The 27,194-nt window shown below is 39.5% G+C and overlaps 1 protein-coding gene across 19 annotated transcripts in view; it reads right to left on the bottom strand.

Annotated features, from left to right (window-relative positions):
* Window positions 1-27,194, bottom strand: part of TAFA1 (TAFA chemokine like family member 1) — an 821,149-nt gene that overhangs the window by 216,245 nt on the left and 577,710 nt on the right. For 18 of the 19 annotated variants that reach the window (XM_072941650.1, XM_072941666.1, XM_072941652.1 and 15 more), the window contains one exon: window positions 21,879-22,019. In XM_072941650.1, the coding sequence (XP_072797751.1) occupies window positions 21,879-22,019 (141 nt within the window). The remainder of the gene's footprint in view (window positions 1-21,878; window positions 22,020-27,194) is intronic. The other variant, XM_072941661.1, reaches the window with a different exon arrangement.

Below are 27,194 nucleotides of genomic sequence, written 5' to 3'. Positions count from 1 at the left end.
TGAAGGCAGTAACCTGTCTCATTCATTTGTACTTAGGCATGAGACCTATCATAGTGTGGACACACAGTAGGCAGACAATAAAAAAATTTTTAAATTGTATGAATGAAAGCTGAGTAACAAGTAACTCAAATTCTTATATTACCTGGTAGTGGCTTCTTGAGTAATATTCAAACTCTCTCAGCATGAATAAAAGGGTTTACAGTGTACAGAGTCATTTCCAACTAAGTTATTTTTTCTTTATGTTAGTCCTATGAGAGAAGTTTATTCCCACTTTACAGTGAGAAAATGAACACTCAGGGATGTTAGGCGACTTTTCAGGTGATAAATTCTACTTCTTCTGCCTTCCGTATTGTTTTCCTTTTATAACATCAGAACTACTCTTAATGCAGTTCAGAGTTTCAGTGGATATAATTTACAGGAACTGTGATCTTAAATGAGAAAAAAAATTGACATCTTCACCTTCATTAACCTTTAACTGACACGTAGCATCTCCTTTAATTGTCTAAGAAGGCAACAAACCACAGTCAAATCAGCAGTCTGTGACTCTGTCACCAATGGAAATCACAAAGACTTCCATATCCACAGTAGAGTCGTTGCAGAGTCTTGGAAATGTTGTTCATGCTCTTTGATATTCCAAACTACGGCTGCTGTTAGAGTCACTGACGGATCTTGTGACTTACTGCATTAACGAAGGAGCACGTACCTTACTCTTACAAATTTACTTCTAAAAATATTTTGACAACTGGATTTTTATACATATGACTTTCCTGGTTGTCTCATGTGTTTTGTTTTATGCATTGAAAACATTATTCTGAGAAGGGGTCTGTAGGTCTTACAAGATCGCTAAGGGACCCACAACTCAAAGCAGACTAGGGGGTCCTGAGACTTTCTCCCTGTGTGGCCCCTTCAGTAGGAGGGTACCCCAGGGATGCAAAGGTCTGTCGCACACACCCCTGCTCTGTCTGGCAGAAATGATCACACCTTCTACAGGCCCAGCAGCAGACTTCCTGGGCTCACAGCCCAGTTCTGCTATGTAATAATATTCAATGTGTGGATGGAACGAATCAATGAAATTTGGTGCTTTGGTTCTCTCATTTGTACCTACTTCATAGGACTGTTTCAAGATTAACCAAGTTAATATGTTTAAATTGTTTAGTTCCATACCTGGCAAGTTGTGTGTCCTGTTTGATTTTTCTGATTACTATTTTTCATAATCTTTCTTTCCAAGCCAGAACAGAGCTTCAGAATCCTTCTCAATACAGCATTGCATCTGTCACTAACAACTGATCACAGGTGACTCGAGAGGTGGCAATTATTTGTCAGCCTTGGAATGATTCCATTTATGGGTCTGGGGGAGCTTCTCCATGGTTTTGAGTTACATTACTCTATAAAAACATACACTTTAAAAAATTTCAACCACTGTCCATACTCACCTACTTATTGTCTATATTTTCGAAATAAACTTTTGGCTTGGTAATGATCAGACCAGAAACTAGAGAATTTAGGAGCAAAGGTCACAGGTATTGGGGGGTTGGGGCATTTCTGTAGAGTAGACAAGAGGCTCACTAGTAGAACAGGTGGAATCAGAGAAAGTGATACATTGTGGATGAATCCAGTCATTACATCCAGAAAATTCAGGGCAGGGAATTTGCTGTGGGCAGAGCTGAGTAGGCAGTAGGTTGGCTGTTAGTCCACAGTTCAATCCTGCTCTGGCATTCACACTCCAGGAAGAGTGGGAGAATCCAGGGAAGTCCATTTAGCAATCTAAAGCTCAGTTTTCCTTTCTGTAGAATAGAATAACACTACTGCAAATGCCATGGGCTGCCATGATCTGTGTTGTAGCTGATATGCATAACTTTAAGAACGGTACATGGCACATTCAGGGATATTCAACAAATGCTACTTTCCTTTCCTTTTTCTTACTTTTAAATCATGGGACATTGTTCCAAGACTATAAAGATCCTCTTAAAGTTTCATATCCAAATGGAAACAGCAAATGACTTAACATCACCAAAGAGAATCTGATTCTTCAACTTTTACTGTTGGACAAACTCAAAAATGCATCAGAGAGATGCCTTAAGCATGATGATCAAAAGCCAAGGAGTCACTACAATGAAACACACCTCTCCCTTCTGACTACACCACGCCACTGGAGATGACCTCATCAAGTCAGGATGGTCAGAATACGTGGTTCTGTCCAAAGGACACCTTGTTTTACATTTCACGTTTCAGCTGCAAATGAGCGCATGTGCCTAATTAACTAGACAGGGCAAGTCAACCATTTGTCACTTTGACGGAACCCCTTCGTCATCTCAGAAGGGAAAGCCACTGTGTTTATTCGAGGAGTGAAAGTTTGCTATGAAAGCTGAATCTATGATTCTTTTTAGATGTAAGTCTTCTATCTATCTAGTAGAAATTGGGTACTGAAGTGTGTAATTCAATTCTCTTTAATTTTCACTCCTTAATGACAGGCATGTATAAATGATTTCTCCTTATAATTGACTGTGCTGCTAGTGTGTTCATAGCTGATCCCTAATTAAAGGTAACTCAGTGAACATAAATGAGTGCAGATGGAAAGGAAGGGGCCCAGTCTCCTGCCAACCTCTTCTATACTCACTTTCCTAGTCTCCAGCCAGGAGTCAAACAACTTTTTCTACAAAGGAACAGGTATTAAATATTTCGGGCTTTGCAGCCATATGGTCTCTGTTGCGACTATTCACCTCTTCCATTAAAGTCTGAAAACAGCCAAGGACAATGTGCAAACAAATGGGAGTGTCTCTGTTTCAATAAAACTTTATTGACACAGATGGCGGGCCCAACTGCAGGTGCAAGATGTAGTTTGCCGAGCGAGCTTGGCTTCAGGCTAGTGGTTGTTACAGGGGCATCTGAAGAGCAGCAGCAGCGGCGCCACTTGGAGGTTTATTAGAAATGCACATTTCTGAGCCTACGCATACAGAATCAGAAACCAGGAAGACGAGGTTCATCACTCTGTGTTTTACGAAACCTTCGGGTGATTCTGATGCACGACAACAACTGCTTTAGCCTAGGGGACCACATGTCTGATCCAAATAGAATTTCCTCTTACCCAGTTTATAGCTGGAGTTCATTTCAAAAACTTCTCATGCTGAATGCTAATCTTAATGTCTGCAACTGCATCTGTATTTATATATTTGTTCAGTATAAATTATCCACGGAGAATTCCTCAGGGAAAATCAGTTTGCCCATACTTCATTGCTTAGATCATTTGTTCATTTGTTGACTGATTAAAACAATAATCTTGTAAAGCAGATAATCCTTCAGTGCTAAATTCTACAAAGGTGCACATCTTATTACCACACAAATTTGGAGCAAATTATGCATTGTTTGGTGCACAGTCAGAAGATTTTCTTCCAACAGGATTGGACTGACTTCAGACTGCTAAGAAATGGTGACTGCTGTATCCTTCCCTTTCTTCCCTGCTCTGAAAGGGAGATTTTTAATTGATTCTGCCCCTGCTCCAACATCTATATACTTGGTATATGGGGTGGATTGAGGGACAGATCACTCCTGTTATGGTTTCTGGGAGGTAAGACTAGAAGAGGAGTCTCATCTAGACCTGATGAAGAAATGACTCATGACCTGGTGACTCTGGACTTCGGACTGTCTCTCTGGTTGAAAGAAAAGGTGTGTTTTATATATGGGGAGATCTCAGGTGGCTGGAGAGAAGTATTGTGGAACAGACACCTAGCCAGTTTCCAGAGCTCCTGCTCTTACTTCCTTGAGCAGGGGTGTAACTGGGAAGAGGCTGCCCTGCTAGGGACTCTATTTTCCAGCTCCCTTGCGGCAAGTTGGGGCCATTCACCAATGCAATGTGAGTGGATGTGATGTGGGCCATTTCTGGGCCAAAGTGGCTAAGAAGTAGGTGGACCTTCTCCACTGTCTGCCACTTGCTGTGGATGCCCCCAGCAGCCATATGTGACAGAGCCACAGCAGGGAAGGATTGAGGCTTCTGAATCACATGGAGGAGAGCCACCTGCCAGTGAATCAGTGAATCAGTTTTGATGTGCGTGAGAAGACACTACTGTTACATTAAGCCAGTGAATCGAAGAGTTATACAAGACTATGACATCAAATTCCTGCCCCTGAACTCTTATCTGATGCCTGGTGGAGAGAAAGTCTTTAGGAAAGATTGTCTGTGGGAGACCTATTCTATTCCCTTTTCTGGGCACTGAAATCTACTTCTGGTTTCAGTCAAACTAGCTGAATACTGATGCCTGCACCAGGCCGCTTTGCATTCATAACCTCTAGAATTACTTTCACTGACTTGCGGGAGGCCATCAGCCTACACTGAGGAATGTTGGCAAAGCATCCCAGGAATTTCGTGTTCTATAGTACAGGTGCCCTCGCCCTCTTCTTTCTTCCTCTACTCACTTACTAGATATGTATTAGCAGCCACTACATCTCATGCACTCTACTGGGGTGTTAGGGTGTGACGAAGACATTACTCTTTTATATAATATCCTCTTTATTTAAACCTGGAGATAGTTCTCTCTAGCACTGTTCCAGGAATACCTGTTTCTCTCTTAAGTGATTGCCTGGATTGAGCTGAGAACCTTCTAAATCTTGTAAGCAATCTTGTTTCCTTCTTTGCATTGTTTGGTAGAAGGCTTAAAGCCAATTTGTGGCCCACTGCTGGCATATTTATAGGTCCCTCTAGCCTACTCTCAATCTTCACTACCCTTGGGGCCTCCTCTTGAGTCTTCTATCCTCCTATTCCCTGTATCCTGACTTTTTTCACATCTTTATTACATTTTATCTGTGTTAGATGCTTCCATAGAAGTCACTTTAATCTTTTTTGGAATATTTATAAATGAAAAGGGAAAAGAACAGAAACAGTTTTCAGCACCATGGAGAGGTCCCTAGCAAAGTGGGCCAAATCTGGACAACAGAAGTGGAGTTGGCTCTGTCTGTGAATGAGAGCCAAGGTGTCATGAAGATGAGCATCTGTCCCACTGAGCACCAGGGATTATTAATACCCAGTAACTCGCTGTTCATTTTGGAAGCTCTATGTTGATTTAATCTCACCTTCTCACAGAGATATCTGCTATTGGTTCTGCATTTTGTGTTCAATTCAAATCAGAGCCCAAGTTTTGGAATGGACTCTGAGCAATCCTTTAATTTATTCTATTTCATATGATATACACCTGCTTGCCTCACATTTGGGGACTACATGATCAGATGATCAATTAATGAACACTTGCTCAAATTTAAATACTAGCTTGGAACTCAAGAAGGCAATTTGGCCCCAACCTGCCTTTCTAAATGTTTTTCCCTATTACTCCCTGAGGCACCAGCGAAACTATTTGGTGTCCTTGGAATATGCCTTGTGATTTCCATCTCTCTATCCTTGTTTCTCTCATTAACTACATCTGGGTTAGGAATAATAGCTTACATTTATTGAGCACTTATCTGCCAGGTGTTTGTAAATCACTCTACTTGTTAACTCATTTAATCCTTGCATTGATTCTATAAGGGACATGCTATTATTTTTCCCACTTTTACAGATGAGGAAACTAAGGGCAGAGGGTTAAGAGCTAAATTACTTTCATGTCTATATCGCATTTTATCTTTATCTTGCTGTGTTAGATATAGCCATGTAAGCCACCTTTAATGCTTTATGGGGTGTTTAAAAATGAAAAATTAAAAGAGCGAAATAAATTCATTTCCATAAAGAGCTGGAATTTCAACTCACACCACCTTCATCCCCAGCCCAGGCTCTTGGCCACTACAATTTTGGTTCTCAGCTCTGTTTGTACTTTAGTATCTCTCATGGAGCTTTTAAAAAATACAAATGCCCAGGCCCCACTCTAGCCCAATTAAATAAAAATACCTAGGGATGTGGTCAAGACGTTGATATTTTTAAGAACCTCTCTGGACGATTCTAAAGTGCAGCTGGATGAATTCATCGTACTCTTCAGTCCTCCTAGCCTGAAGTACCTCCTCTTCCCAGAGGGTAAGACATCATACTCCCAGCTCCTCTCACTTTTTCTGAGCAGAAACAACTCTCCCCTTGCCATAGTGATCTTGATGCCTTACCAAGAGTTTACCTGAAGAATCTTGTAATCCTGACCTAGATCTTCAGAATATGCAGCAGTCAGGGCTTTCCAGTCCTCTGGCTAATTAGATGCTAGGATTTTCCCTGGGATGCACTTCTCTTGCATAATCTGAGTTTTTGCCAGCAAATCTGATGTACTTTTGTTTATGGAGCATAGACTTGAATACCAGAACTGACCTGCATCTTTTCTGGCATTTCTTGGGTTTATTCTCACTATTGCTTAGAAATGTAAGTCCAAGTACAAAGAATAGCAGTTATAGTAAAAGCAATATCTCTAATTCCTTTGTGAGGTAGTGATAAACTCTAAGAAAATCTAATCATGTCATTTACTGGCACAAAATCCTTTACTGCCTGACTCTATCACTTCTGGATAGAGTTCCAATGCATCAACATGGCTATCAGGGTGCTGCATGAGTTCACCCTCATGACCACTCTGGTCTTACCTCTTCCAGACCTATCCCATGGTCTCTCTTCTCTCCCCAGGCATACTGAACATCCATCAGTTCCTTGGACTCATTGAGCTCTTTCTTGACTCTAGACTTTTATATATACTGCTCCTTTTGCCTTAAACATTTCTATCACATCATCTTATCTGGATGCTTAGATCTCAGTTTGGATGTTAATTCTGCTGGGAAGCCATGCAGAGCCCTCTTCTACCCTGGGTTAACACCCTAGCCTCTGCTCTCAGGTTATCCTGGGCTAATCCTCATCACAGCACAAATCACAGAGCTTTGAAATCACCCCTTCACTGTCATCTCACCTGGACCTCACAGTTATTAAAATAAGGACCATGTCCAATTGCTCCCTCTATCACTGATGCTCAGCATCAAAGAGCTTACATCGGTATTTGTGGACTGAATTTTCTGATTTGGGAATATTCTTGGACCATTTTCTCTACCATTTTTGCTTTAGATAGGAGGTAGCATTAGACATTTTTCTCTTGAATTCTACGTATCCTGCAAGATGACATCCTAAAAAATGACAGGTTTTAGACAAACGATTTTAACTCTGAAAGTGATACCAAAATCCTATCTGTCAGTTAGCAGGCTGCAAGGCCATTTGTAGAGTTAACCCATTATTGAGTATATTGAATAATTCCACCTTTCATCAAAAGTTCTGCTTAGATTTCATCTTTATATGTTTTGTCTCCATTTGGAACACTGGGAATAGTCAACAATGGGATATACTCATGCTTGAGGTATTCTTTTTTGTTTGCATTAAAAGGGAATAAAAAAAATTCTCAGCATATGAACACAAGAAAAGGGGTACATAATGTCAAGCTCTTTAATGTACTTTCCAACATCCATCTGAGGTGCAGAATCTGATGAGGTTCTACAATGGAACGTGTTAATACACCATTGCTTGTAAGTAGTAGCCAAGAGAATATTTACACTGTCTTCTAATGAGTGTCGCTTTGTAACAAGCTCATAGCTAGAAGAGGTTGCATTTAGACAGAAATAGAGAGGCAAGGGATACATAAATCTTCCACAGAAAAGTTCTTTAATTGCTGCAAAAATGAACTTAGTCTACACCAGCCCCAAGTTACCATAGCACACACCACTAGCAACTCAAAAGTAACACAACATAAAAACTCATTTATTCGTTTTAGGTTACATAAATGTTTAAAAGAGTTAATCACTATGAACAAAACTAAGTTGACAATCATTATCCTCTCTACGAAGTTAAAAAACACTCAGCTTTTGATTGGCTTTACCCAGTACAAGGACTTCATTTTTCCTCTGCTCTTACCAGAGAGAGAAAACGGAACCATCCTACACTGTTGGTAAGAATGTAAACCGCTGCAGCCACTATGGAAATTAGTATGGAGGTTCCTTAAAAACCTGAAAATAGAGTTACCATGTGATCCAGCAATCTCAGAAAAGACAAAAACTTTAGTTTGAAAAGACATATGCACTCCCATGTGCACAGCAGTACTATTTACAATAGCCAAGATATGGAAGCAACCTAAATGTCCATTGACAGATGAATGGATAAAGAAGATGTGGTATAAATGTGTGTGTGTGATGGAATATTACTCAGCCATAAAAAAGAATGAAACAATGCCATTTGCAGCAACGTGGATAGACCCAGAGATTATTATACTACGTGATGTAAGTCAGACAGAGAAAGATAAATATCATATCACTTATATGTGGAATCTAAAAAAAATGACACAAATGAACTTATTTACAAAACATAAATAGACTCACAGATGTAGAAAACAAAATTCCAGCTACCGAAGGGGAAAGAGGGAGTAGGGATAAATTAGGAATTTAGTATTAACAGATACACACTATCATATATAATACAGATAAACAACAAGGACCTACTGTGGAGCACAGGTAACTATATTCAATATCTAATAATAACCTATAACCACATAACTACAACTTTCAGTTCCTGTAGTCATTATTGTCATTTTTCTATATATAAGGGCTGCTAGTTCAGTAGAGAATTTTTAGAATATACTTGTGGCTTTATTATACTGTTTCACAACCTCACGTGCTTGAAGACTTTTGAAGGGAGCAGGACCTGGTAACATGAGAAATAATCAATTTTCCATTATTTCCTTCTTCACAAAATAGACTCTCATGCCCATATACCCATTTGAACTTTACACACTACCCTAGATTTTAGGGATGGGCTGGTGAGGCATCCTTTGGTGTAGGTATAATGGAATCCTTTTTTTTTTTTTTTCTACACAGAACACAGCATTGTCAATTCATAATGAAATGAACTGCAGTCAAAGAAAATACATGTTAATCAGGAAGAAAATAAACTGACATGAGCCTGTAGTTAACCACCATGTTTAAATACATTTCAACTTATCAGCACCTTTACCTGGATGCCCTTTCCAGTATAATGAACCTACTATTTCAAATGTTATCTCAAGTCATACAGTAGAATTAAAATGCGGTGACTTAAAATCTCTATCACAAAATTTTGGTTGTTTGACTTGAGGGTGGTAGTGAGCATTCTTTGCAGCAGAGTGAGTGGTTGAGAGTAAGGAGAGGGTGAGACATTCAGGTGACAGCAACCATGTGGGTAACAGTGTGTGTGGAAGGCAGTGATATCAAAAAGGCAATTTGATTTGCTTTGCTTTGGCATTGTCTGAAGTGTTTGCATGGAGGTTTTGAAATCTGTTGTCAGGTACTACCTAGGGAGATTTTTGTCTAACTAGAGGGCTCTCAAGGCTGTCTCCTCACTACCAAATTCCAAGTTGACTTACCATCCAATTTCCCACAGCAGATTCCCGCATCGCTGCCTTCTCTAAGTATGTAATTAGCACATCTCAGTTTCAAGAACTCAATCTGGAACTGAGACACACAGCTCAGTTACAACACTATTGTTTGGCCCCTGCCTATGTTTTCAGCCTCCTCCTTCAGATGAACTCAGTGTTCTTTGAGTCTCAGCTACAATGGCTTTCTCAAGTTCTTGATCAAAACCCAAGACTTTCGCCCATGTTGTTCTCTGCCTGGAATGCTCTTCACCCAAGTAGCTTAAATTATACCTCACATCTCAGATCTCTTGTCACTTCTCAGAAGACAAAGCTTCCCAGCCTCCTCCAGATTCTGTGTTATCCCATCCTCTCTGAGGACTGAATCCCTTTGCTTCTGAGTATGTGGTTTCTACTCGAATGTTTTATGTATGATTAAAGTAAGCTCTGCCTCCCCTGCTGAACTATAGGCTCCATGAGAGCAAGGGGCTAACTGTGTTCGTCCTTATGTGACTGAGTGTTTGGCATAATTCCTGGCACACAGTCTATGCTCTGAAAATAACTGTTGAATGAATGGGTGAGTCTTTCTAGCAGAGAAGATCACAAGTCAACAGAAGATTATACTACATTATGGTAAATTATGATAGATATTATCCAGGTGCATGAGGGATGCAGAGGAGGGTATCTGTTAGTTTTGGCTGCAGTGGTTTGAGGGAGGACCTTTGGAGGTGGTGCTATAAGTTGGGTAGTGAAGTCAGAGTCAGGTGGGGTAGGAAAGGAGTATGGAGGGCAGATTTTAATCAGAGTGATTAATTAGGGTCAAGTTAAGAATCTACACTGTGGCAGTATTAAAATTAGGAAATGGTGTGAAAATGATGGGTTTGAAATATATGGGATGTGAATGATGATGGTGAGTATGTTGCAAGCTGCTTAAGTAAGCCGAGCATGCTTGCATGGTGGTGTTATTCTCCAAGGACAGGAATGCAAGAACTGGCAGGTACTCTGAACCTTTCCTACCCATGGTCCTGATGCTACCTCCTAACCATCATTGCCGGCAGTTCTTCACTTGGGGTCTCAGATCTCTGGCTACCATGTCTTGGAAGAAATGATTTAACTTCTCTAAAGCATCAGGCTCCCCGTCTATAAAATGGGGATAAATAATAATAGTACCTATCTAATATGGCTGTTGTTGTTAAAAATCACAAAGTAATACGTGTTAATACACAGGGTCTGGCATCTAGTAAGGACTCTATAATTATATTAAACTGGTACTGTAACTAGAGTCCCATATAGTTGAAAAGACCACTGCCAGCTGGCAGGGACAGACTTAATGCCTCTAATTTGCAGAGACAAGAGAATGAGGCGGGTATCCAGAAAGAGCCCAAGAGGAAAGGTGAGCATCGTCTATGAGACAGAACTATGAGGACACATACGGCCTCGCTCAGTTTGAGCTGCCTTGAGGCCTGGTATCGTGCACTCTCTGCTCTTGGATCCAGTGACCCCGGTATATTCTCACAATAACTTCCCTGTTCACTTGAGCCACTCTTGAGACGGGTTAGGTTTCTTGCACCTTGAAGTGTGTTGGTGAGAACAGGCATCCAGCATAAAGCAAAATTAGTGTGTAGGCACCAAAGGAGATGATGAACAACCTTTTCTGAGTTGGCACTAACAGGCCATTCTAAACTTGAAGAAATGTGACCTCCCTTTGAATGAGTGGCTGGATAACTACCCAAACATTTTGCCAGCCTAAGTAATATTAGCTGATACTGGAGGTGGGCCCAGTGATACTTATCATTAAATTTTTTTTTAAAGTGACACAATAATGAAAATACCAAATAGTACCAGGGATTAGAAGTGAAATAGATGGGATGGGGAAGGTGAGACTGTTCTACTGATGCCCTAGCTCAGCTGGAGAACTTGGCTCCCTTGGGTCTTGTGTAGTTCATGTGTGGAATTTCCTTCCTATGTCCATCCTACCAGTTAAGGAGCCCAGGTCCCCTCTTCTCACTTCCTGGGGTTCGTAAGTTTCTCTGAGGTCATCTGTGAAGGGTGGGAGGCTAAGGAGGCTGGTGGCTATGACTCCTCTTGGACAGTCAGTGTGCAATAAACTAGCTGCTATTCATGGATGGTCTTCACTGGAAGGCAGCCAAAAGGACATGAAGAGTGTGCTGAGCTACTGTGTACAGAGAGAGGAGAGAGGCTCTTGGCTGGTGGCTGGAGAGCTGGGTCCACAGGTGGAGACACATCTCTCAGGTAGCAGGGCAGATAGCCTTTGCTCCAGTGAATCACAGTTTTCCTACCCATGTGGTCCTTCTTTTCTCCCTCCCTGGACTCATAGCATCCATATTAGTTTGGGGGCAAAAAAAAAATAACCTAATCCTTCAATTTTAAACGAGTTTCTGAATGGCCTCTGAACATAAACCTTAAATATTTGGGCCTCTATTTTCCCTGGTTAGTGGGTTTTCTTGTCTTGCTGTTTGGGCCAACAGTAGGCCCTAAAAAATTCAAGGAGCTTGAGAGGATGGAAGAACTTTTTAAAGTGTTATTTTTCAAAGTGTTATTCATCTGCATCAATTTCTACACAGGCCTCAGAAGGGGACGTAAGTTTTACCACCTCCTTAGATGAAGTTATCAGAATCTTCCACAGAGAAATGGACCAATATCCTCAGCAGCTTCCCGTGCTGTTGCAGAAGGACAGAGCTATAGATTTTACTAGAAGGGTGAAATAATTCAAAAGCCTTGCTCGTTATTCATATGGACAGCACATTAATAACACAGAACCCTGAAATCTTGCCTTATCTAGGCTGGAGCCCAGCTAGAGGGCTGAGGAGTTGACTCCTTAGATTTAGAACATCTTCCCCTCTTTCTGAAAAAAAAATTGATTAAAAGTGCTCTCATATCTGACAAAAACAGGTCTTTGAAAACATTAAGCTTTTTGGAGATAAATGGAAACAAATGACTTTGGAGCTATGTTAGGGAAAATTTCCTGTTGATGATTTTGGAATTCTGTGTAACAAAGTAAATTCCAACTAGATAATCGACAAAGATTTGGGATGTGCTGCACTACAATTACACACACACACACACACACAACATACATACCATGAGATGTTTGTGCAGAGAGTTTTTTATTTCTCGAGTGACTATGTAGATGGGCTTTGCAATGGGACTTCCTATATTTAGGTCTAAGTATATGCACTAAATAAATGCACTTTCATGTTTAGTTTTCCCACTGGAAAGGACATCAAAATCCTTAGACGATTTCTTAGGTGATGTCTAGATCCATGAGCCCAATCACGCTGAGGAAATGCAGTGAATTATACGCACAAGAACTGAGGCTAAATAAAGTCACTGTACAGACTTATAATGTATGTGATTTGTACTATGTTCCACAAACATTCAGACTCATCACAAAATTTCCTATTTATCTTCTCCCCTTTCAGTGAACCAAATAAAGAAAGGTGGTTAACTAATTGAGTTTGCAAGCCGTTTATCACTGAATATGATTTATATGTAATTTTTCTCCCCTCCCTCCTTAATGCTGGGTATTACCAAACGTTTCATCTCTGCACATATTTGACTGATGAAACATTACACTTCAGGGTTTAATTTACATTTCTTCACTTGAGTGATGTTGAGCGTTTTTTTCCATGTTTACCAGCCATTCTTTCATTGAAAGAGTGAAATGTTCAAGATATTCCCTAATGCTAAAAAATATAGGTTCAGACCATTTTTTAATAATATGACACCATTTGGATTTACTGAGTTTTATGTGTGTGTATCCAGAGGCTGGCATGTGCATAAATATCTGTAAGGATGCACAGAAACCTAGTAATGATGGTTCCCCTCTGGCAATTAAGATGTGAGAAGACCAGTGGGAAAGAGAAGGAGAAGAAGGATTACCCTTATTTTTATCCTTTCTTTGCTGTTTTTGTGTGTGTGTATATATATATATATACGTACACATACATAAATATATATATATTTCCATTTACACCAGGCTATTACTTTTATATCAAAGAGGAGACTTTTTCCCAACAAATTAATGTCCTTATTAACTTGAGAATAGTAGGAAAATGACTGTGGGACAATACATTCCACTGTCTTCAGGGATCAGGCATTATTGTGCCAGAGCCAAGTGTGTAATAGGGAGTGGTGAGGCCTGCAGCAAACTGGATTGTCCCATCTAAGAGCACTCAAGGTCAAATTTTCCATTACTCTGCCTAAGGAACAAGCCTGAGGGTAGTTTCTGCCAGTGGGTTATCAGTTGGAACCTACTGCTTTAAGCTAACAACAACAAAAAAGTAATGTCCACTTTTGGAGGTATGGGAATATCTCAAGCTGAATTCCCATTCTCTTTATTACAACAAGGAACAGAGAGACCTTCTACTAGACAGTCTAAAAAGCCTCCTCAGTTCTTATACATCCTTCCTCTCCTTCCATCTCCTAATGCAGACTTGGATCCCTTACATACCTGGGTGAGAAGAGGTACCAAGTAGAGGAGCAAAAGAAAATTTATATATAATTCAGAAATTATGCCTGAAAATGCCATGATCTCATTAATGATGCTATAGAAGATCCTCTTCTAATAGGAACAACAGAATCTCCTTTCAGCAATGCCTACTGATGAAACCAGCTGAAATCAGTATTCTGTCCACTGAACAAGCTAGAGTTTGCCTTGAAAGAACAAGGTAAGTTTCAAACAGAGATGGTCATGAAGGGACCAGAGACAGCTACTGTGGCATGTGGCCCTGAGCCACCACAGCAATTCATTATCTTGGTATTTCATTGCCTGCGGATGACAAGTAACAAACGGTAGAACCAAAGTAGGTCATCTTCCCTGTCCCCTAAAACATTCAATAACTGTGAATAAAAATAAGGGCTTAAGCTTTTTCACACTGCATTTCTCTGGAAGGTCTCTAGATGATTTCCAAACTGTAGCTGAGCTTGACACACCGAGATACTATAAATCACATTACTACCAGGACCCGTTGTGCAGTTTTTGGTCAGCCAGTCTTAAGAAAAAGACTGAGCTATGGGCAGAGGAATCATCAGCTAGATTCAGAAGACTTAAAAAATATTTCTGGAAATAAAAATAAAGTCCATATGGTCTAATACCAGCATGGCCCAAAGTCCATTTCATGGAACATGGGGTCTGCAGGATATAAATAAGTGTTAAGTATGCAAAGGTTCTCTGGTCCAAAAGGTTGTGAAATACTGCTCTGAAGTTCTACAAGTTCCTTGTCTGCAGCACTTCTCCGAGTCTTAAATATGCTATCATGTTTTAGAAGGCTAAGAAGAAGGCATTATACGCAGTGTTTCTCATATGTATTTCATGCTAGTCTACAGAAAACTCTTGCTGACTTTCAAATTCCCTTCAATTCTCAACCTTTTTTCTCCATCATGGCTGTCTCTAGGGAATACAGTGGTCTGCGGTCAAGAAAATTTTATTATGTATTTTCCAAAGCAGCAATCTTTAGAGGCAATCTTTGTAGGGATTCTGATACTAGAAATTCATACAATGTCACTTGAAAAAAATTGAAGTCTCAACCTACCAAATACATTTTATTTTGTTAAAATTAGTTATACACTATGCGACTGAATATAAACAAGTTGTTTGGAAAAAATGAATGAAGTCATTTTATGGATGGGTGTTTTAATATTCCTTCTAAGCATCCATTGTCTTATCTCTCTCTGTTATCCTTTTCTCTCTGATTTCTTGTTCTCATGCCCCTCTTTGTACATTCCTCCATCTCACTGATTACAGGTCTTCTTCCCTATAATTCTGTCTGCCTTCCTGGGTCTGCATCTTTGTGTATTTTTCCTGCTGTCTCTTTCACTCTTATCTTGGAAGCTAAGTATGATAAATGAGAAGCAAAGTATCCTGATGTATTGTGGGTTTTTTCTTCACATAAATAGCCAGGAGCATGACGACTTTTTCATTATATTCAAGGTATACTTATGGTTAAAGACAAAATAATCTGGAATTTCCATAGCTGTGAAGGTAAGAAAGTTTTGTGATATAAGCTGATCTCTTTTTGTTGCTCCCTCTGGCTGGCAATCCAGTGTAAGAAGACAAGAATACCAGGTAAAATTTGCTGGTAATCAGAGTCATTGAAATGGTCACAGTTTACACTGAATAATATTACAGAGCTACAGTAATCAAAACAGCATGGTATTGGTATAAAAACAGACATATGGATCAATGGAACAAAATAGACAGCCCAGAAATAAACCTACAGATTTATGGTCAATTAATCTTTGACAAAGGAGGCAAGAATATACAATGGAGGAAAGACAGTCTCTTCAGCAAATGGTGTTGGGAAAACTGGATAGCAGCGTGTAAATCAATTAAGTAAGAACACTCCCTCACTCCATACACAAAAATTAACTCAAAATGGCTTAAAGACTTAAACATAAGACAAGACACAATAAACTTCCTAGAAGCAAGCATAAGCTAAACATTCTCTGACATAAATTTTAGCAATTTCTCCTAGGGCAGTCCACCCAGGCAATGGAAATAAAAGCAAAAATTAACAAACGGGATCTAATTAAACTTTTAAGCTTTTGCACAGCAAAGGAAACCATAAGCAAAACAAAACAATAACCTAGGGAATGGGAAAATATTTGCAAATGATGCGACTGACAAAGGATTAATTTCCAAAATATATAAACATCTCATACAACTTAATAACAACAACAACAAAGACAAACAAACAAACAACCCAATCCAAAAATAGGCAGAAGACCTAAATGAGCAATTCTCCAATGAGGACATACAAATGGCCAATAGGCATATGAAAAGATGCTCAATATCACTAATTATCAGAGAAATGCAAATCAAAACTACAATGAGGTATCACCTCACAGCAGTCAGAATGGCCATCATTCAAAAGTTCACAAATTACAAATGCTGGAGAGGCAGTGGAGAAAGGGGAACCCTCCTACACTACTGATGGGAATGTAGTTTGATACAGCCATTATGGAAAACAGTATAGAGATTCATCAAAAAACTAAAAATAGACTTACTATATGATCCAGCAATCCCACATCTGGGTATATATCTAATTTGAAAAGACATGTGCACCCCAATGTTCATAGCAGCTGTATATACAATAGCCAAGACATGGAAACAACCTAAATGTCCATCAAAATATGGCTGGATAAAGAAGTTGTGATATATATATATAAAATGGAATATTAGTCAGTCATAAAAATAATCAAATAATGCCATTTGCAGCAACATGGATGGCCCTAGAGCTCATCATTCTAAGTGAAGTAAACCAGAAAGAGAAAGGAAAATACCATATGATATCACTCATATGTGGAATCTAAAGGAAAAAAAGAGGACACTAATGAACTCACCCACAAAACAGAAACAGAGTTGCAGACATAGTAAACAATCTTATGGTTACTAGGGGGAAGCGGGTAGGAAGGGCTAAATTTGGGACTTTGAGATTTGCAAATGTTAGCCACTATACGTAAAAACAGATTTTAAAAACCAAATCTCTTCTGTATAGCACAGGGAACTATATTAAATACCTTGTAATAACCTTTAATGAAGAATATGAAAATGAATATATGTATGTATATGCATGACTGGGACATTGTGCTGTACACTAGAAATTGACACATTCTGACTATATTTCAGTTTAAAAAACCAAAACCAAAAAAACAAAAATGCTTCTGATTACTCAGTGACAATGACCTCAGGAAGGGCAATCAATCAACCACCTCTAAAACACAGAAAGGGATGGGGCAGGTATTGCCCAAAGTAATGGCTGGGCTTTGTTTCTCTTCTCACCCAGATATTTTCGCACCTTGTAAGCAAGCCTTTGGAATATTACATGAGTTTACGTTAGACCCTGATTTGCCCACGCTTGATAAATGGAGTCCCTGGAGTCAGACAGCCCAGTGAGATCTTCCAACTCTGCTCATACCGGCTATAAGATTTTGAGCAAGTCACCAAGTCTTACCCTTAGCTTCCTGGAAAGTAAAATGGGAAAAATAGAAGGCTACACCCTGTGGGGCTGGAATTAGAAGTAAATGGATAAACAAGACTTGAAGGACTTGGAAAAATGGTACATGATAAACCCTTGAGAAAATGTTACCCATTATTTTTATTACTATTATGGTAACTGTTCCTAATTATATTCCATTATTTTTAAAACTTTGAGGTTAGTTCCCTTTTTATGCCATCATAGATCAATTAGAATAATGAAAACATAACTTCACAAGCCCCCTAGAAATTTATTTTTGTTTGTTTTACATCATCTGCTTGGAAAAAAATTCTTCCCTTAAGTAAATAATTATGTTTGAGAGTCATCATCTTCTTGTTTATGAGTATTTGATTTTAAATCTAGTCCCTGGAAAGTAACTGGAGATTACAGAAAAACTGTACATTAAATTTTCAGTTGGTCTCAACCAAAGATATTGAGTAAGGTGCGCCCCCACTATGTATTTTGAGTTATAGAATGAATAATAAAAGACGACATGGTGAGAATGAGGGTCTAACAACCTATATTCCCTCAGAATAGTGCTAGGCACACATCCAAGGATACAACGCTTTTTAAAATATTTAGAAATGACTGTGTCAAAATTTAAGGTGTCAAGTGTGTATTTTTGGTATTTTCAGTTATTATGTAGTAGAATATCACTTTTAAACTAAAAGTCCACTACTTAAAATTTTCTCCAAATATCACCTATTATACCTTTGAATACATTGTTGCTAGGATTATACTTCAAAATTTATGTCCCACTTAAAATAATCTCATCTCAGGTTTTGAATCTTAAAACAATCCAATATAAGGGTTTTTTTTTTTTTTTAAATCAGAGCTGTTTTCTCTCTTTTTGGAAACACCGTAAAAAGCAACTGAACTGCAATTTCAGAGGAAAGCAAATAACGGCAATTGGAACACTCACCATGGGAAATGCACTATGTAGGCCAGAACATGTTTGGGACAATGTGGTGTATGGATTGTCCTCTGCTGTCATGGAGAGAAACTGGTTCCTACCCATTTTTAAGATGAGAAAGGGAAATGCATGAAACATCATAAATGTGCCAAAGTGAGGGGCTAATTTGGTAAATGGTGGTGTATCCACCCTTGAAGTCTTATATAGCTATTAAAAATAATGTTTTTAAGAGTACTAAGTTGGAAAATGTTCATCATATATTAAATGAAACAAGCTGTTGAGAAAAGGAAACTATAACATTTGAATTCAACAGAACCACCTACTATGTGAGCTTGTCTTCAATGATGGGTTAAACCCTGAAGGACATGTACATGCCTTCTTACAAAGCAATGATAATCTCTGAGCAGTAATATCATGGGTGATTTTCATGTATGGATTTTTTTTTTGTTTTTCAAAATTCTGATAATGAGCACACATTGCTGAAGATGACTTAGGATCTTTAGTGATATCCAGGGGAATTGGTTTGAAGAAATTCCAAGAAAAGATGGTGGCTAAAACGCCAATGTGTTAAGTTAACGTGAAACAAAACTTCATAAAATAATGTCTGCTTCTAAGCATCACCCACGCTTCTTAATATGATAGGAAATTGATACTGTGGGTTAGTGAATACTTGATGGGAACCAGACATTATACAAAGCACATTGTACAGATAATTTTACTTAGTCCTCACCACAACGTTATGAAGCAGAAACAATTATCCCCATTTTACAGATGAAGAAACAGGTTATGAAACAAATGTGACTTGCCCAAGGTCACTCTATTAGTAACTGCTACAGCTGAGGTTCCACTCTTACCTAATTTCGCAGTTCGTGATCTTCGTAACTACACTGGAATTAAGTCATATACCCACTTCATATTTAATTTGCATTCAGAGATCTAGACCATAAAAACAATTTTGATCAAAGCCCACATATGCCAATGGATTCAAAGATTCTGGAAGAGTGGGATGCTATGGAAATGACAAACTGCTTGAGGCCACAGAATACTCTACACTCTATAGATTTTTGCTTGGAAGATAGAGATTAACAGCTCTCTTGCCTACACCCACCACACTAAAGGGCTCAGAGTTTCCAAAGTCAAACTTGTTCTGAGAGACAAAATGTTACCAACATGTGGCTTAACTTTCCAGAGAAACTTAGAGCCAGATGCCACTTCCCCCTCCGCCAGCAAAGACAATGCAGCCCTTTTTGTGTCTTGCAGCCAAATCCTGAAGGCAATTCTATTTCTAGATCATTAGTGATAAAAATGAGCTGGAAGCAAAATGGGGATTTAGAGTTAACAGAAACAATGTCTTCTTTGGCAGAGAAGAGGAGAAATCATCATGGTTTTATAATGTTTATTGGCTTTTAGGGCCAAGAACGTCCTCCTTTCAGAGGATGAAATGGCTTTTCTAGTCCAGCTGCCTGCTTCCCTGCAGTGAAGGTGCCTCAGTGTGCTGACTGGGATCTAGAACACTAAATAACTATTGTGCAAGTTTCTGAACCTCAGCTCCCCAACTGACATCAGGGGCTGGGTGATGCTTTGTTGTAGGAGATGTCCTGTGCATTATAGGATGATGGGCAGCTTGCCTGGCTTCTAAACGCCAGATGCCAGTAGCATCCCTCTAGTTCTAACCAATGTCTAGACCAAAACTGGTCTCCGGACATTGCCAAATGACCTCTGAGAACTGCCCTGATTAAGAACTACTGGTCACAGTGTATTCTTAAATCTGGCTTTTTCAGCTTTTTTTTTTTTTAAGCTTGATCTTCCCAGAGTTTGTCATATGTCACTCTGGCTGTAGTTAATTGGGCAAAGATTGACATATGACCCAAGCTGAATCAATCCTATTTAATCTTTTTGGAAAAGGCACTTAAGACACAGGAAGTGAGTCAAATATACTTTGGCAATACCCTGGTGCTGAGTGAGATCAGAATTGGTACCACTGAGATAAAAGCTTCACACCAATCCCTAAGGTGTGGGGGAATAAAAGCTAAGATCCTTGAAGAGGGAACTAGTCCACACAGAGGAGAATGAGGGAAACCAAGATCAGCAACAAAGAAAACAAGATGGCAGCTACCTGAACAATGTATGAGGTTTGGATGGATTTCTTATAATTGGGTTCCCTAGGATTCTTCTATTTTCTTAAAAAAATATAACTTTCTCCTTTCTTGGTACAGCTTGAATGTGCTTCCCTTCTAATCACCTAATAATTTATAGTGAAAATACATAACATGAGCTAGGAGGTACCCTTCCCCACCTATAGCTAGAAGTGTAACAATGGACCCTAAGGCAAGAGACTTAGCTTCTAATTCCTGCTGTGACCTGAACAAGAGATGTTGCTTCTGAATTCTGATTCTCTTACTGAAGAATTTGAAGATCAACTCATATTTGGCTCTAAAATTATGAAAGATAAAGATGGGGAGAGATACTTGTGATCTCTTTAAAACTTGGACTCTGTTTGACAGGACATACAAATTGTCTTAAAGATGGTGGTCAAGACTCAGTATTAGAATCAGTTACTTTCATCTCAAGAATTAGTAGAGCTATAACTGACCAGTCAGGGGACCAATGGAACATTTCTTTACCCTCCTAAGCCTCAGTTTCTTCATGTTCAAAATGGGAGAGAAAAATGTATCTGCCCCAGTGATCTTTGTCTCCAGGTCTTTAAGACTTTGTCCTCTGCCCCCATGCTGGAGAGATATGGCTACCTTGTATAAACAGTAGGATATTGTGAAAATAGTGAAGGATAACTTCTGAGGTTATGTCATAAAAGATTAGATCACTGGGGCATCTATTTTGTTCTTTCGGATCAGTCGCTCTGGGCGAAGCCAGCTGCCATCTTGTGAGGACACCAAGCTCCTTTGGAGAGCTCCATGCACCAGGGAGCTAAGGCCACTTGCCAACAGCTATGTGAGTGAACCATCTCAACACCATCCTCCAGCATCAGTCAAGCCTTCAGAACTTGACTGCAAACACAGAAGGAACCCTGAGCCAGAACCACCCAGCTAAGTTGAATTCTTGACTCATACAAATTATGACACAATGTTTGCTCTTTAAAGCAGCTAATTTTGGGGAAGAGGGGTGTAAATTGTTATACAGCCATAGATAACTAAGATGGTATTGTGAGGATGAGTAAATAAAACAGTACATGAGAAATGTTTAGGACAGGGTTTGGCACATGGTGAACCCTCAGGGCACTTCTATCTGTTCATGAATGTATGGGAAGTATCCAGAGCAGTGCCAGGCATAGAGTAAATGCTCATTAAATATGTGCCAAATGAATGTTAGATATTACTACCTTTACTACCATTATCATCACCATTACATAGAACCTCAATCCAAAATCAATTCCCAAATGAACTGGACCCTCAAATTTACTGACTTGAAAAAATTCCTTTGCCTTATCTTCTCAGTACAGCTCTTTGAACAAGCCAATTCCAGAGAAACAAGAATTCAACCTCTGTGCCGACGGCCTGCACTTGTATAACATTCCAGCCCTTTGGATGCACCTCCTTCATTATCCTGAACCATATTCAGATGAAACAGAACGTATGTGTTATGCATGGTGAAGACGTAGGCAAACACCGAGAGAGACACGTGAAAGCAGCTACTTACCATCGACGCAGGAAGGTCGGTTTCTTGTCGTTCCGGCCACTTTACCAGGTAGACAGGAACACTTTACTGTTTGTGACCGCTCCTCAATGCGGTTCTTATTACAACATCTGTGTGCGGCTATCACTTCACATGTCCCTCCTTCTGGCAAGAGAGAGAGAATCAGGACATTGATTAGAAATACCTTAGGGGCCATTCAGGCCTGTCGGGGTATGTGTAGAGGGGTTGGGGAAAGCGAGGGAATAGTTTCCAAGAAGCACAATTACCATGGGATTCTCTCCCACTCTGCCTCAGTGTAACATATAGATACATGCGTACATACACATGTATACAAGATTATATACAAGATACGTGTAATCTCAGAGAAGATAGGCGTTACAACATTACACTTTAAAGACAACGGAAAGCACCAACAAATAGCCATCAAGAGATGACACTTCCAGGCTGTGTGTACTGAGAGGCAGAGGAGCAGAGAATGCCTGGAGCTAACACAAATAAAGATGCTATCAGATTTAAATGTGTCATATTTTGGGGGCTCACCCCTGCATTATCTTTGCATTTAGAATTCTCTGAGCTCCTGCTAATGACAAGCAACTGACATGCCAGTGATACAGAACCTGCGGTGGCAAGAAAACTGCCCAGAAATGAGCTCTCGCTCCCAGTGACTGCTCACTGTCAAAGAGGTTGAATAGAAGATCTAGTTGGGGAGTCATTCCCCCAATCCCGATCTCATCCAAAAGTGATGGAAAGAATCACTGGAGAAAATCAGTATGTGCTTTAAATGGAATCTCAAATTACAGACCGAGGCACATGGCTTCACCTAATTGTTGCAGGTCAGCTATGCATCCATCAGCATTTACTGGCAATCCAGCGATGCCACTCTCTGCTAGGCTCTTAACAGCTGCTCTGCTTGACCTGTCTAAAGGCTGGTGAGATTCACATGCAGCTTTCCAACCTGCAGGACACCAGCTAAGCCAGATCTCCAGGGACACTAGATACTCCAAGTGATCCGAAATCAGGAATTAACTTTGTCAACATCAAGTTTTGCATTCAGGAAGAATGTTTTCCATTTGACAAGAATGCACCCATAACATTTAGGATTCCTGGCATTAAGGATTCAGTTGACAGTGATTCCTCAAGCATTTGTTAAGTAACTACTGTCTACAAGTTACTGGGTTATAAACTATGAGGGATGTGTCTCCAGCCTGTACATGGTGGGCCCTTAGGAAACACAGGAAAAAAGAAGAGGAAGAAGAGAAGAGAGGAGGGAAAGAAGAAACTTAACACAACTCCATCCCGTCCTGAGACCTTACAGTGCAACACAGTGGTTCTCAACACAAGGGTGGTGTATGGGGTAATTTTGCTATTCACCTTCCCCACCAAAGAGATGTGGCAAAGTCTGAAGATGTTTTTAATTGTCATTACTGGTGGAGAATGGGAGCTAATGGCATCTTGTGGGTGGAGGTCAGGGATGCCTCTAAACATCCCAAAATGCACAGGACAGCCCCCACCCCCAATAAAGAATTATCTGGCCCAAAATGTCAACAGTATTGAAAAGCCCTGGTTTAATATGAAGGGAACACTCACAAGATCTGACTTAAGGCAGACTAATTTTGCCTCCCTTAGTAGGAGGAAAGAAACTGGGGCTTTAAAATCAGCCTGCTTTAGTCTGAATCTCAGCTCTGCCCCTTACAATCTAAGTGCCTCAGTTTCCTTATTTATAAAATGGAAATAATAATAACCTTGCCTCATAGGGTTGTGTGAGTATAAACCAAGATAACATGTGTGCAGAGGTTAGCCCTGAGCCTGACACAGAGGCCGTATCTTCTCCCAATAATGGTAATATCCAGGCACATGGATGTTATATTTCTCTGGGGATGCCATCCCCCTTTAGGCCCCATAATCTCTGCAAATAGGATTTCTCCAATGTCCCATCCCTCCAGCCACCACCCACAATTCTAATGCATTTACCCAGTTAACTCTCCTTTCAAGTGGTTGCAAAGGTCAGTTTCTTAAAGAATATCTCCTCACTTCTACCACTGTTCATTCTGAGCATGCTACACACTTCCTCACACAACTGTGACCACATGTTTGTGACCCTAGGCCAAGTGTAAGTTTAGTCAAGGTCAAGGTTGTTGCTTGTCTCCTCACAGCCCTGTCGTCAATAACTGGTATGGAACTATAAACCACTGATGAAGGAAATTAAAGAAGACTTTAAAAAATGGAAAGATATCCCATGCTCTTGGATTGAAGAATCAATATTGTTAAAATGGTCACACTGCCCAAGGCAATCTACAGATTTAATGCAATCCCTATCCAATTACCCAGGACATATTTCACAGAACTAGAACAAATCATAATAAAATTTATATGGAACCATCAAAGACCTAGAATTGCTAAAGCATTACTGAAGAGAAAGAAAGAGGCTGGAGGAATAACTCTCCTAGACTTCAGACAATACTATAGAGCTACAGTCATCAGGACAGCATGGTATTGGTACAAAAACAGACATAGAGACCAATGGAACAGAATACAGAGCCCAGAAATGAACCCACAAACTTTTGGTCAACTCATCGTCAACAAAGGAGGCAAGAATATACAATAGAATAAAGACAGTCTCTTCAGCAAATGGTGTTGGGAAAACTGGACAGCAGCATGTAAAGCAATGAAGCTAGGACACTCCCTTACACCATACACAAAAATCAACTCAAAATGGATCAAAGACTTAAACATAAGACAAGATACAATAAAACTCCTAGAATAAAATATCGGCAAAACATTATCTGGCATACATCTCAAAAATGTTCTGCTAGAACAGTCTACTCAAGCAATAGAAATAAAAGCAAGAATAAACAAATAGGACCTAATGAAACTTACAAGCTTCTGCACAGCAAAGGAAACCATAAGTAAAACAAAAAGACAAGCTATGGAATGGGAGAAAATTTTTGCAAATGAAACCGACAAAGGCTTGATCTCCAGAATATATAAGCAGCTCATACAACTTAATAAGAAACAACCAAACAATCCAATCCAAAAATGGGCAAAAGACCTAAACAAGCAATTCTCCAATGAAGACATACAAATGATCAATAGGCACATGAAAAAATGCTCAATATCACTAATTATCAGAGAAATGCAAATCAAAACTACAGTGAGGTATCACCTCACACCAGTCAGAATGGCCATCATTAAAAAATCTACAAATGACAAATGCTGGAGAGGCTATGGAGAAAGGGGAACCCTCCTGCACTGCTGGTGGGAATGCAGTTTGGTGCAGCCACTGGAAAACAGTATGGAGATTCCTCAAAAGACTAGGAATAGACTTACCATATGACCCAGGAATCCCACTCCTGGGCATATATCCAGAAGGAACCCTACTTCAGGATGACACCTGCACCTCAATGTTCATAGCAGCACTATTTACAATAGCCAAGACATGGAGACAGCCTAAATGTCCATCGAAATATGACTGGATAAAGAAGATGTAGTATATTTATATGATGGAATACTACTCAGCCATAAAAACTGACAACATAATGCCATTTGCAGCAACATGGATGCTCCTGGAGAATGTCATTCTAAGTGAAGTAAGCCAGAAAGAGAAAGAAAAATACTGTATGAGATTGCTTATATGTGGAATCTAAAAACAAAAACAAAAACAAAAACAAACAAAGCATAAATACAAAACAGAAACAGACTCATAGACATAGAATACAAACTTGTGGTTGCCAAGGGGGTGGAGAGTGAGAAGGGATAGACGGGATTTCAAAATTGTAGAAAGGTTAAACAAGATTATACTGTATAGCACAGGGAAATAGACACAAGACCTTATGGTAGCTCACAGAGAAAAAAAAGTGACAATGTGTATATATATATGTTCATGTATGACTGAAAAATTGTGCTCCACACTGGAATTTGACACAACATTGTAAAATGATTATAAATCAATTAAAAATGTTTTTTAAAAAAGAAAAGGAATAAAACCTGGTATGGGTCCTCCATAACGGTTGTCTGAATGAATAAGTCGATTAATGAAAATTAACACCATAATGTTAAGTATCGAGGTCTTTGGACACTGAAGGACGGGAAGACCCATTTGATTTTCGAAGAATTAAGAAGGCTTCTTAAATTAGGAGTTGAAAGGTAGGGCTTCAACAGGGGATGATGAAGGGGGAGCATTTCACTAATGTGAGAAGCTGGTGCAGTATTTTAAAACAATCTTTAAATTGTGGAACAGTTTTGGATTTATAGACATATTGGGAAGATAGTACTGGGAGTTTCCGTACATGCCACACCTTATTACATATTTCATATTTTTATTCCATTAATATTACTATGCTACATGTGTTACTGTTAATAAACAGCTAGTGATACATTATTATTAACTACAGTCTAGGCTTCCTTCCAATTTCCTTCAGTTTTGCATGATGTCCTTTACCATTCCAGGACCCATTCAGGACAACACACTAATTGTAGTTATTTTATTTCCTTAGGCTCCTCTTAGCCATGACGGTTTCTCAGACATTTCTTCTTTTTTTGATAGCCTTGACAGTTTTGAGCAGTGTTGGTGAAGCATTTTATAAAATGTCCCTCGAATGGGCTTTATCTGATGGTTTTCTCATGAATAGACTCCGATTATGTGCTTTTGGAGGAAGATCACAGAGGTAAAGTACCATTCTCTTCCCGTCATATCAAGGGTACGTATTATCAACATAACATCATTCTTGATGTTGACCTTGATGACGTGGCCAAGGTAGTGCTTTGCCAGATTTTTCCGTCATTAAGTTTCCCTCCTTCCGCACTCTCCATACTGTCCTCTTTGGAAGGAGGTCACTGTGGGTAGCCCAGCCTTAGAGAACAGAGAGATATGCTCCACCTCCACCTCCTTCCATGAGGCTGTAGTATCCACTACCATGATTGGGAATTCTTCTGCATGGCAGTTGGTCTTTTTCCTCCCACTTACTTATTTATTCAATCATTTACATCAGTATGGGTTCATGGCTCATTGATATTTGTTTATACTTTGGGTCATAATCAAATACTATGTTTTGTGTTGTGTTGCTCAAAATCGTCCACCTTTGGCCATTATTCCAGTTGGTTTCTTCGTCTTCTTCTTCCTTTCTTTCTTTCTTTTTTTTTTTTGTTTTTAGCACTTCCTTACTTTCTGATCCTATGAGGTCCTCTTGGCTCATCTTGTATATTTCTTGCCCCAGTCCTAGAACCAGCCGTTTCTCTAAGGAGCCAGTCATGGCACTTTAAAGAATACATTAGAATAGATGGAACTGAGGACCTGACATGGATTAAATGGAAGAGGGCTTC

Source organism: Vicugna pacos, chromosome 17 (genome assembly GCF_048564905.1).
Source record: "Vicugna pacos chromosome 17, VicPac4, whole genome shotgun sequence".
NCBI classification, from domain to species: domain Eukaryota; kingdom Metazoa; phylum Chordata; class Mammalia; order Artiodactyla; family Camelidae; genus Vicugna; species Vicugna pacos.
The sequence above is the reverse complement of the archived record's forward strand: the minus strand, read 5'-3'. Positions and strand labels throughout refer to the sequence as shown.